The following is a 12,532-nucleotide window of genomic DNA, read 5'->3' on the forward strand; positions in this document are numbered from 1 at the left end:
AAAAGGTAAGTTTATTAGTTAAGGAGTGTCTCCAAAAGCATAAAGCACTTTTACTTAGGTAACAACAGGAAATTCTTACTGTTACTATATAATAAAACTGCCTATCTAAAACCTGAAAGCTAGCTACCTAAGCACCTCTAAGTGGTTTCCATTGTTGCTTATCTCACCCATCCATGTGAGCCTTCTCTCATGCCTAGCTGGTTCAGCATGAGGACATGCTGCCATGAAGAATAGCATGCAGCCTTCAGCTTCTCTCTGTCGTACTTGCATCGTGATAGAAATTAGTTGAACAGGGTGAGCAGAGAAGCCATCTTTTTCAGAACTCAATGAATCACCTGGCAACTTAAGAACCAATCAGGACCGAGCTGTTAATTGGTGTTTCAGCTGTGTGAAAAGAGTTAATTCAGAGCTCTTTGAGATCAGTCTCTCCAAGGTCGAATCTCTGGGGGAATTCAGAGACAATATTTCGACAATTTTTGGACAATAATTCAGAGACTGCTCCACAGATATTTCTGATCAGTTCTACAACCGCATACCTGAGCTAGGCCACAAACCTTATAATAGTTACAGACGTGAACCTAAGTTTTTCATTTTCTCTCAGGTTAGCAACTTCCTTACACATCTTTCTTTAAGAGAATCTGTCATCCTTCCATCTCTTCCGTATAGGTCTTCAGTATATTGATTCCATCTTTATTTTATCCCGATCGGATACTGTATTTGTATCTTTCAGCTGTAGTTTGAATTTTGCTTTGATTTCCTGGATCTTGTGGAACAAATCTCTTGTTCTTTCTTTTTGTTGTTCTCTTCTATTTTTTTGCACTTGTTATTATAATAGATTTCTTTGTCTCTGCGTGCAAGTTACTGAGAAGCTGCATTTAGAATTCTGATACTATTTCTGTCACCTTTTACTTTTCATCTGTATTTAGCAATTTTAAGAGTTTCTTTCTTGATATTATTTCTGGTTTCAGCCATAGTTCTTCTGGTTCATGATCAAATACTTTCAGCCCAATCCTAAGGCCCTATCTGGTGCCAGCGGCCACACATCAGTGTAAATGCAGTGCCACTTGTCTGCTTCCTAAGGACTTTCATGGGACAGTTGGGGGCACCAGCCAAGCCTGGCAAGGTACAGCCAGGAGTGACTGCACTGTCGTTGCCCAGGCAACGCCTCCAGGTTCAACCAATTGCAGGGCAACAGCAGTTGACAGTGCTGTGAGTGGCAAGGGAAGGCATAGCCAGTCCTAGGCCCCATTTCCCATCCCCAGCTGCCACACCCCTACTCCTCAGGGAGAAATCCCCACAATTGGGTTTGCTGCACCCCAGCAGAGGTGCCTGCCCTGAGAGGAGCCCTGTCCCAGGGGTGGGTGGGACACTGATGGTGCAGACAAGTGCTCGCCCACCTGCTCATCCAACCCTGTTCCCAACAACAGGCAGGCTGTTGGACATCTTTTTGGTTTTAATCCAAGTCCCATCATTAAGAACAGCACTATTCATACTTGTCCTCTGCTCTTCCCCAGTAGACAATTGAGTGCTATCCAATCTGGGGAGTCCTATCTTCCAGCACTATATCTTTGTTCTGGGTAACTCTGGTCAGACTTGATTCAGATATGGGCACGCAGTGAAGAACCTTGAGCATCTAATTAGCTTTCCTATATCAAATCATTTAACTCCTGGCTAGAAGTACACCACAGATAACATTTTGAGTTCGTTACTGAGTATAGTACATAAGTAATACAATTATGGAGTCTCTGTTTCCTTTGTATTCTTTTATTATTACAACATGCCTACTTAGTATTCTTAATAACAATTCAATCAACAGAAAATCATACCATCCATTATAACAAATACAAAGACCATTAAGGAGAGCAATTATTTGAGTCCAAAAAAATCTTACCCAAAGATAAGAAGGTCACAAGAAGAAGCTCGCTATCAGTTTAGCTTGTCATATTTATAAGGTTTCAGAACCTTTACTTAACAATAGCTACTTCAGAGACTTAAATTTGGGATTGGCCTATTATCTTATGATTTCATAAACCAAACAAAATTATCCATACTTGAAACATCTTGAAACATGTAACAACAGTTAGTTCATTCTTGCTACTCTTTGTGTTAACAGTCTATGTAGAATTAGTGTTTACAAGTTTCTCATACATCTGAATACCTTTTGGCCCTCCACCAGTACATCTATAATATAGCCAGCTTCTATGGTGTTAGACATTTCTGCCAGTCTCAGATACTCCCTGCACCTGGGCCTTGGTACGTTATTTATTTATTATTTATTATTTTATTATTTCGATTTATAAACCGCCCATCCTCAGGGGCTTTGGGTGGTGAACAACAGTTAAAATCAATAATAACAAGAAAACAATAATTCTAAAATCAACATACAATAAGCAATAATAAAATAAATGAACCAAGTACATTAAAGTGCAATGGTGGGAAGAACCCCCCCCCCCAAAGATATGCATTAGTATGAGTTAGATGGTTCTTCTAATCTACACATGGCAATACAGCTGTGTAATTCTGTTGTTTTATGCCTCTCTCCAAGGTTGCTTTATTCTAGGCCTCAAAATTCCTTTTGTGGCCTGTCTAGTTATAGGGCACAGCTAGCCCAGTTTCTGCATGCATAGGTGTCTTGAACAACTTTCTTGGCCTTATCCAGCAATAGTTCCCCTATAGTTTTAACCATATCCATGACATCTTTCATTTTGGATTGTCACATCATAGGGTTTTCAAGGTAAGAGATTATCAGAAGTGTTTTATCGTTGCCTTCTTCTATGCAGTACTAACCAAGAGTAGTACCTCTCTCTTAACATGGTGAGGGGGTTTGAATGGCAGAATGGTGAAAGCTGAGACACCAGACTAAGATGCATCCACTCCTTTCAAGAATCAACAACCACATCAGCAGACAAGAATTGACTATTCCAGTGGTGATGGGAGTGGAGGAATTCTTGAAGACTAGCTATTGGAAAGTTCCCAAGGCTGTTTTTTACAAAATTTAGTATCTCAGGGATGATGTGAGTAGATCATGAGTCCCCAACATGGGGACTGGGAATTCTGACACAGGGTGTGGGCACAACTATAAAATGGCTGCTGCAGGCGGTGGAGCCACAAACACAAAGGAAGCCCAAGTGCAGGGGGGAAAGATGGGGTGATTTTAAAAATACACTGGGAAAAAGGAGTGAGAATAAAATGAACAATGCTGCTGAAACAGCACTATTTTAATCTGCACAGCCGATTGGATCTTCAGTGGCCAATCAAAAGCCCTGCTGGACAAGAGCCCCACCCTTTTATAAAAGCTCTTGACAGGCTCCAAAGAGCAACATTATTATTATTATAAATATCACATGAAATATATATATGAAAGTTATTTAAATCTAGCTGTATTATTAACAATTATTTTTTTCTTCCAGATATTCAGTATATATATAGTATATTATTATTTCTCTTTGTTCAGACTGTTTACCCTGAGCAACAAATTAACTAGCATGAGATTCACACCCCTGTTTCCCACTTTGCTGTGCAAACACATTCCGTCTTCTGTAAACATGGTAAATCTTGGTGCTGCAGTGGTAATAGGACTGCTTATAACATAGTTTTCTTTCTCAAAGAAGATGGATAGTGGTGGTGGTCCCAGTCTCTTGAACACAGACAGCAGGTGTGATTCCAGCCATTTCCCCATGCATTCACTGAACATGTGAAAAAGTTTGTGCTGTAGCTCTTGCACAGAATGTTTCCACACCAAGTTTTTGATGCAGCTCATTTTCTTAACTGCGTCAGGTTTTCCCTTTCTTTACAGATATATCATTTACCAGTTGTTACTGTCTCGTTTTGTTTTCCTTCATGTTTTTTCCAGCCACCTGAAGGTGAAGAAAAACTGGGAGAGCAATGACTGGCAAACAATACTGTCTATAAGGGTGGAGAAAACCCAATGAGGTTAAGAAGCCAAGCTGAATCAAAAACCCAGTATAAAAAAAACCCATAGGAAGAGCTTTATTTGGCTCAGGGACTTCTGTCTTATAAGTGCAAATGTCAGATGTTTTGAAAGTGAAGGATATTCAAAGAATCCATTCTATCATGTTTTATCAAGCACCAAAAAGAATTCACAAGTTAAAGCATATGACTGAAATCCATTCAGGGGTGATATGTACAGATGTAACTGGGCTTCTGCTCTAAAATTATTCTCAAACATGATACTGTTGCACCATTGGGCAGCATAAAGATGCAGAGAACTAGAATTTCTGCGCAAAGGTTTTTAAAATAATTTTTGGGTGACTTCACAGCTTCAGGCTGTCCTTCTGCTAAGAAATTACCCAGTGACATAAAAGAGACTGGTTGATGGTAACAGGACCCAGATAATGGTTTTATGTAGGCAGTCTCATAATTAGTTGGGGAAAATTAGCTTAAACAAGACAGAGCGAGAGGAGGTAACTGGAATTCTCCACCAATGTTTATGGGGATTATTCCCTTAAGAGAACTCTTGAAATAAATCAGCCAGATATTCAGCCAGAAAGGTTGTTATTAAAAGAGAAACAAAAGGGTGAACATACAATCACACGCAGAACGCATATGAGACTAAATAAGAGGAAATCAATGAGGAGAGGGGATAAATCAATTTCGGTGAAGGCCAGTCTCACCAGTCTCTCAGAGGCAGCAGTGAAACGACCAGCGTTTCACGGAGAGAAGAAGAGAAGGCTCAAACAAATTTGGGGGTGTATGTACGGATCCCAGAACAGACAGACACACACACACACGTATTCTCTCTCTCTCTCCCTCCCCCCCTCTCCCCCCCCACCTCTCTCTCTCGGACGTGGATGAGAGTAGTCAAGAGGTTCTTGGGACACCCATTGTCCTAAATTATACATCTCTCTAGGGCATGGAGGAAGTTTTTAGTCAGTCAGCGGCTCTGACTCCCCTTCTAAAATATTTTCTTACTGGGTTGGCAAAGAACTAGAGTGGCTGTGCCAAGATTTTTTAAATAGTTTTTGGGTGACTTCACAGCTTCAGGCTGTCCTTCTGCTAAGAAATTATCCAGTGACATAACAGAGAGTGTACCATGGTAACTGGACCCAGATAACGATTTTATGTGTCCAGTTTTTCAAATAATAGCTGCATTTACTGCATAAGAAACAATGTGTAAATGCATTCTTTGGTGCATTTTAGAGAACACTGGATACCCATGTCATGGAAATAGCTTCTGTAATGTCATGAGAGTTGCTACTGGTCATTATGTTCAAATCATTATGTCAGTCATGCCATGTAGCCCTGGTGTGTGCCAAGAAAATTTTCATTATAATTTCTGATCCAGATTTGGCAGCTTTTCCATTACTCGCTATGAGGGACTGGGTTTGGCGGCTGGGGAGGCTGTTTTCAACCAAATTACTCCAGAAATACAGGGGATCTAATACTGCCTGTCCACTAAAGACCACCAAAGTTTCAAGTGAATTGGACCAAGCGTTCCAATTCTATGGCCTCTGGTTCCTGCAGGCTTTCTACTTTCAGAGGGAAATCCTCAAAAGGAGGGTAGAAAGAGAAAGCAGCGCTCTGCAGCTTGTGATTGGCTGGGAGTGCTCTGTGCTTCTCTGTTGCAAGGACTGATTAGAAGGGAGAAATGCCATTGTCTAGGAAATCAGTAGAATCAGAAGAAAACACATGTTCATGCTGCATGGTGGGTAAGTGCCAGAACTAAAAAAAAAAGAGAGGGGGTGGGTTTCAAGGCAGGAGTTTCGTAATTTTGGATTTATACTGTTCTGGAAAAACAAGGTTTATGATTCCAAACATCAATTTCCCTGTATATCTTTGGCGCAGGAATTTTGTTATGCACTCCCCTGTAAATCATGGCATTTGTTGGTTCTTTTTATCCTTACTGTTTGCTGATTATGGAATGTTGGGGTGTAACTTGGCTGCTGTACTTGCAGTTTAGATCTTATGCATGCTTTCTGATGTAAGCTCCACCAAAGTTAGTAGCAATTATTTTCATGCCTACAACTCCAACCATAATGGCCTAGTAAACTACTAGAGGTGTAATAGTGTCTCCCATTGGTTTGAAAATTAGCAGCTAGCTTTGTGAAAGTGCAGTCCCTACTGCATTTGTTCCTCTGTCCTTTCCTTTTCCATTGTTAACATTGGCCATCTTCACACACACCCGTAAGATCACGTGAAACTCACAGAACGAAGCATCTTCTTAGCACGATTTCCCGGCACGATCCCCTTTAATGGCGCGATGATGTCATCATCCCATTAAATGGGATCATGCCAGGAAATTGCACTAGGAAGATGCTTCGTTCCGTGTTTCACGTGATCTTCCGGAGGCTTTGGCCATGTGGAAACGGCCAATGTTCCACATTGTGTGTGCACCAATGAAAACCGTAGTTAATGCCAACCAGTTTTTTTCATAACTATGGTTTGCAGGCCATATCAAAATATGAATTCAGTTCCTGGGTTATAAGTAGAGATGGGCACAAACTGAAATACGAATGAAAGTTCATGACAAACAGGGCCAGTTCATGGTTTGCGAACCGGCTGTTCATCAGAGCCCATTACTGATGAACTGCCACAAACTTTAGGCTGGTTCATTTTTTGCTTCATCACTGCAGACAGCCTGGCGCCGATCAATCAGTTTCCTAGGCAACAAGGGATGGACTTCTTGCAGACCTTCTGCTGACCCAGAAGTGGCCTTCTGCTGACCTGAAAGTGACAATTTGCTGACCTGGATGTGCCGTTTTCACAAACCAAACGAACCGGTTCGTGAACAGGGGCAGGTTGTGAACGTTCGTGGTTCGTGAAATGCAATGAATCACGAACTGCACAGTTCATTTTTTTTCCAGTTTGTGCCCATCTCTAGTTATAAGCAAAGCAAATTTAGCATCTGCTAAGTATAGATGAAAAGTCTTTTTTCTTGACATACCAATCATACCCTTTTTGAACCAGTCAGTCCAACAGTTAAATAAAACAAGGCATGAATTTTGTGTTAGCAAACCATATTTACAAGGTTGACTCCGATGACGCTTTAGAAGCCATAATTGCCATTTATGCAATTACAAATCACTAATTGTTACAAATACAGGGCATTTAGTTGCTTTATGTATTTGAGCAAGCCATAATTGTTTATCATGGGGAAAATTAGTCACACTCAAGCTTATATGCGGATACCACTACAAGAATTGAAGGCACTTTGGCTGTCATTTCATTTCCAGCCTTAGCTTCTGAAGCTTCTGTGGATTAATTTCTATGGGCTAGACTTCCTAAATTTCACAAAGACATCTTTAATTTAATAATATTGGGATAAAGAAGAGCCAGTATGTAACGTTTCTTATTTAAAAAGGAAAGGTTTTCTTGTGTTGCAGGAATATGGTTGGAAATGTTGATTCCACACTGCAGAAGGGGTTTCTCAGCTTAGTTTAGATAGTCTAAGAACAAAATGTTAGATATGCATCAAAAACTGTTGCCCTTGTTGAATTACCTATTCCAGGCTTCCACTAAATACGGACATGTTGTTTGGTAAACACTGAGCTAAACCTGTGCATCAGCTGAATTCTGAGATGGGGATGGAATCCACCATAGAATAATAATAATTGTTTCTTCCCTTGGCAAAGGCAGCAGTAGTTGTGAAAAAATGAGGCAGTTCAGCCTGCTTCCTGGGCTGGTGGTGGGCAGTAATTCACAAGTCATATTTTTCATTGCACTTTTTATGCAATCCTAGTTTTTAAAAATATAATTTGAAAGTCTCAGCAATTAAAACATATTACTGTGCTTAAAAAGTAAATTTCTAGTTCTTCCAGTTTAGGGAAACGCGTTCATAGCATTTCTAAAGACCGAGAAGCCAAATGCATCATGAAGTGGCCTAAAGCCCATGCTATTTTTTTCCTGAAGCTGCCTCATGATTTTCAGATGTTAAGAGTTAGCAAAATCAGTATTCTTGGTGTCCCTTCTAGGACTGAAGGCTTTATGTTGCCTTTTCATGTTTTAAAATGTCATTCCAAAGCTGAAGTTTGTCTGGGCAGAGGGGAGGTGGGTACAAGCAGCTTGAATCTGCCCTTTCCTCTCCATGGAGCTCATTGCAGCTTTGGAGGGACATTTTTAAATTGTAGAAGAGGCATAGAAGAAAAGGGTTAAATGTACTCTCACCTACTATGTTTCCACAGTAAGATTTATTCTGTTTTTTCCCCTTCTACCATACATCACCCCTCAGCAGTGGACTTTTTACTACTTTTGTTTAAAATGATCATTTTGGTTAAAATGATCGTTACTGAGAATACCACTATAGAGTCTTTCCACACAATACTTTTGACACGCGTTCTTTACATGTCAGGAGACGCAATGTTAGCCAGGAAGCATAGTTTTAAATGACTGAGCTGGGGGAGATTGCCCTCTACCACCTCTGGCATCTCCCCTTCCAGAACCTTTGCCCTGCCAAGGCTTGGTTAATTCAAAGTTTTAAGCAGAAAGGGTGACAGGGTAAAAGCTCCAGAAGAGGAGACAGTCTGACACACCAGAGGCAGTGGAGGACTGTGAGACAATCTGTCCCCTCTGGAGCAATCTCTGCCGGCTATGTCTTTCAAAACTACGCTTCCTGGCTAGCATTTCTTCTCCTGATACTTGATGGACACACACTCTGGCATCTCATGTAGAGAGACTCATAGTATTTTAACATTCTAGCAATCTATTACCAATTTTTTAAAAAGGAAAAGGTCCACCAGTGGCAAGGCAGGTGAAAATGGCAGGCAAGAGGCAACATGGCACTGGATGTGGGTAGAAAGGAATAGAAATCCAAATGTTCCCTTCAGCATTTTCTGAAGCCTGTTTTCAGGTTCTGCCAAGGGTGCTGCCCTGTGAGACACTGGCCTGCCTGATTTCAGCCTTAAAGGACCTTCAGGGAGTGTGTGGGACCCCGCTCTGTGGAAGGAGGGGGTATACCTCACCCTCACACCTTCTCAGTCCACTTGCAGGTCCCTTCAACCTGACATTGTTCTGTCGACTTTCCATGACCGCTGTCCCCAGCCTTCTCCTCCTCTTCCTCCTCTCCACTGCTCTCTCATTCTCTGTCTCTCCTCCACTCCACCACACTCCTACACAACAACCTACCCCGCCCTGTGGGTGGACTTCCCTTATATCCTTTCCCTCATTTCTGGCTCCACCTGCCAGCCACAACCCTCTTTTGCCCTCTAACCTTGGTCTTGGCTGCCTCAAGCAGCTGTACCTGGAGTAGCTAGTCTGGCTGCTTTGGGGAGCTACAGCTGTGCTCTCTTGGCTGACTGCCAAGCCTCCTCTGCTCTGAGCTTCAGGCCCCTGGGCAGCTACAGCTGTGCTCTCTTGGCTGGCTGCCAAGCCGCCTCTGCTCAGAGCTTCCAGCAGCCTCAGCTGGTCCCTATTATTCCCTTCCTCCCTGTTTGCCGGTTGGGGCATGGCCCTGTGCTGCTTCTGCTGCCTTTCTTCCCCTGCCAGTAAGGTTGCTGACTGATGGCTGGCTGTCCCTATCTCTTGTGCCTTCTCTCTCTGCCCTGGTCCCCTCCTGGCTGTCCTTAGTCCCCCTGTCGGGGCTCTTAGCCTCCCACTGGAGGGTGGGGCTAGCTGGCTTCCACCTGCCTGTTCTGACCCTCTGTGGCTTGGGTGTTTCTTTGTCCCCCTCTGTTGCCATCCTGTGCAGGGCCTGAGTGACTGCCGTGGTGGCTGGGTAGCTGTCTCCCAGCTGCCTCACGTCCTCTCCTCCCAGCAAGTCCGGGGGCTGAACCTCTGACCCTGGACTCCTGTCTTTGGTACCCAAGCAACTTTGGGGGAATCAAGATAATGGAGGGAAACCTGGAAGGTTGCTGGAAGCATAACACTATTGTGTGGAAGCCAAAATTAAATTTATGGAGATTTTTGGCACAGGGCAAGAGTTCTCAATGGAAGGTAGCCTATTGACCCTTCCCTGTCTTCACTGCAGTCATGTGAAGTTGCAAATTAGCTTTTTGAGAACACAAGGAATATCCTAATCACTTACGATTTGGCCCTGAGTAAGCCACTTTTTCTCAGCCTCCTTTGCCCTCTCTTCAGTTGCAATATCATGATGATAACAGAGGCCTGGCTTGCGAATTGGATGTTTCTCCTGTAGCACATTGAACGCTTAAAGTAATGTGTAAATGCTGTTCCTTATAAATTTGCTACGTATTCAGACACCTACTTCTTAGACTTGATTCTTTTTCACAATATTAGAAAATATTTAGCTTTACAGTCTGTTTGTCATTTTATTTACGCAATAGGTCATAAAGTAGAATTTAATTTATGTATGGAAAAACAATTTTTTTCTCTCTATTTAAGCTTTACCACAAGCCATCCAGAGCAAGCAATTTCTTAAGGCTCTTGAATTCTGTGAAATTCTGTGAAATTCTAAAATATTTCAAATAATGATGTTTTCCTTCCTAGATTAATAGTTTTTCTTTATACCGTGTTTAGTCTAGTTGTTAACATGACTATAGTCAGAAGAGTACATTCTCAACTCATAGTGAAAAACAGATGTTAATTTGTATGTACCAAGGCATTGGCTGAATTTACCATGTGTTAGCACACAATTGAAAATTTACATCTTAACAAAGCTTAGTTTTGTTTGTTATCATTGCTAGTGGCTATGCAAATGCTTTTTGTGGTGGAAGCCTATAATTCTACTAGGAACAGTAAAAGAGCAGGCCAATTTTAGGTAGAGCTGTGGAGTTTCCCTGAGGAAGCAGTAGGCAACGCTGAGATTATTTGACAGTTGATTGTTCCTTCTCGTTTTCTTGCCCATGTTCTTCATAGTAACCTTGAAGATATTCCATCTTCTTTGCAATGTACCTGCTTTCTTACATTGCAGGTCAGCCCAAAGAATCCTCCGTGTTCTGCTAGTTCTGTGACATCTTAAACTGAAATTATGTTAATATTTGCAGAATGAGTTTTCTGTAGTCTCAGTGCTTTATTTCTGTGTTCTTAGTTTGCACAAAGCAAGCACCTGAAGAAGTGTCTTCCATTCGGGACTCAAGCCTTACGAATGCACCAATGCAAAGCAAGTTAGTGTCTTCCTTCCAGCAGCACACCAAAAAGGCACTTAAACAGGTAAGCTAATACTGGTTTTACAGTTGTATGGATGTATGGGGTGTATTTTGACCTCAGAAGTCATGGAAAAACTGATTTACCCATTTAAAACTTTATACAGACTCCAAATTCCTGTTATGCTTTCTTCAAAATGAACTGCAGTGCCCTGAAGCCCCTCTCTTCCTTCCTCACTGCCTTTCTTTTTTAAGTTTGAGGTCATTCTGACCCCCAATAGCCTTGGCTTGAAACTGAAAGTACTATACATAATAGTATTTTGGGTTTCTCGTGACTCCAACAAATACTAAAAAATGATTTTAGCATTGTTTTCATGTATAAATAGATGGACCAATACCTATTATGTCCATTCTATAGGCAGGTGGAGCAAATACTGAAAACCAAAATTTCTCTCCATAATTTTTATCTATAGATGTTTGTTGTGCAAAAATATCACACTTTCAGATTTGGGGTTTTACACCACTTTTGGAATTGATGGTTGAAATTACCCCCAGGGGAAACCAGTATTTGCAACCTGAATTGTTGTGTATATAGTAGGATCAGGTAAAAGCCATGAGTTTGTGCTGTATGAAAGCTTCCCTTCCCTTCCATTGTCACATAGAAATGTTCAAATTGAACTGTATTGCAGTTTTGGAAAATGGGGTAATTCTATCCCCCTGCAAGGCAAGCCTGAGCATGCATCCTCTGAACTTCTTCACATTTCAGAGACTTGAAGGTGCTATTCAGCCTAGAACTTTTGATAACCTCTAGCCATCTGTCCACTGAGCTGATTGTTTCCCCTTGTTGTTCAGGAAGAGCTCTTAATTGTAAGAATCCAACAGGTGCAGCCTGAGGGCAGGTTACAAGAAGGCTAGCAAAAAGAATGCAGATATTTTCTTTTTGTTAATCCTTTAACTGTCAGGAATGGAATTTTCCTTTCCATTGAAAGGATCTATGTGCCTACTTTTTTTTCTTGTCTGTGTCCATAGGCTTTAAAAATGGTGGGGGTCAATTTGGCCCAAGTTCCGTTTCTGTGGGGTTATTACATTTTAATCTATGGATATATGGACTGGGAATATATTGATGTAATAGGTTGCAGTCCATCTGTGAAAACCAAGTTCAGTTTTGCTTTGCAATGCTTGCAAGTAGGCACGTTTCAAGGAATAAATGTACTTCTTTGTAAAAGTTCTATTTAAACAACTATATTTTACCTATTTAAAAACATTCTACCTGTGTTACCTCACTTTTTTGTTACCTGTGGTTCCACACTGCACTATTATTATGTTAAGTTTCAGTATTGTAACAGTTAAAAATGATTGCTTTGTTAAAAATAAACAGTTTTACAGATTCCCAACTGTGTCTTATGCTTTAAAAATGGAGGGGTCAATTTATCCCCCACTTACGTTTGTATGGGACTTTGATGTTTTCAAGGACGGGTATTTTTGACCCCAATTCTGAATTTTACTCTTCTTTGTCCTGCATTACTGAAGAAAGT

At 41.3% G+C, this 12,532-nt stretch overlaps 1 protein-coding gene across 1 annotated transcript in view; it reads left to right on the forward strand.

Moving 5' to 3' along the window:
* The window catches only part of ASXL3 (ASXL transcriptional regulator 3), a 113,432-nt gene that overhangs the window by 42,192 nt on the left and 58,708 nt on the right, over window positions 1-12,532 (forward strand). The window contains exon 5 of the mRNA XM_054985878.1: window positions 10,943-11,064. Coding sequence (XP_054841853.1) covers window positions 10,943-11,064 — 122 coding nt within the window. The remainder of the gene's footprint in view (window positions 1-10,942; window positions 11,065-12,532) is intronic.

This window comes from Eublepharis macularius, chromosome 7 (genome assembly GCF_028583425.1).
Source record: "Eublepharis macularius isolate TG4126 chromosome 7, MPM_Emac_v1.0, whole genome shotgun sequence".
NCBI lineage: Eukaryota > Metazoa > Chordata > Lepidosauria > Squamata > Eublepharidae > Eublepharis > Eublepharis macularius.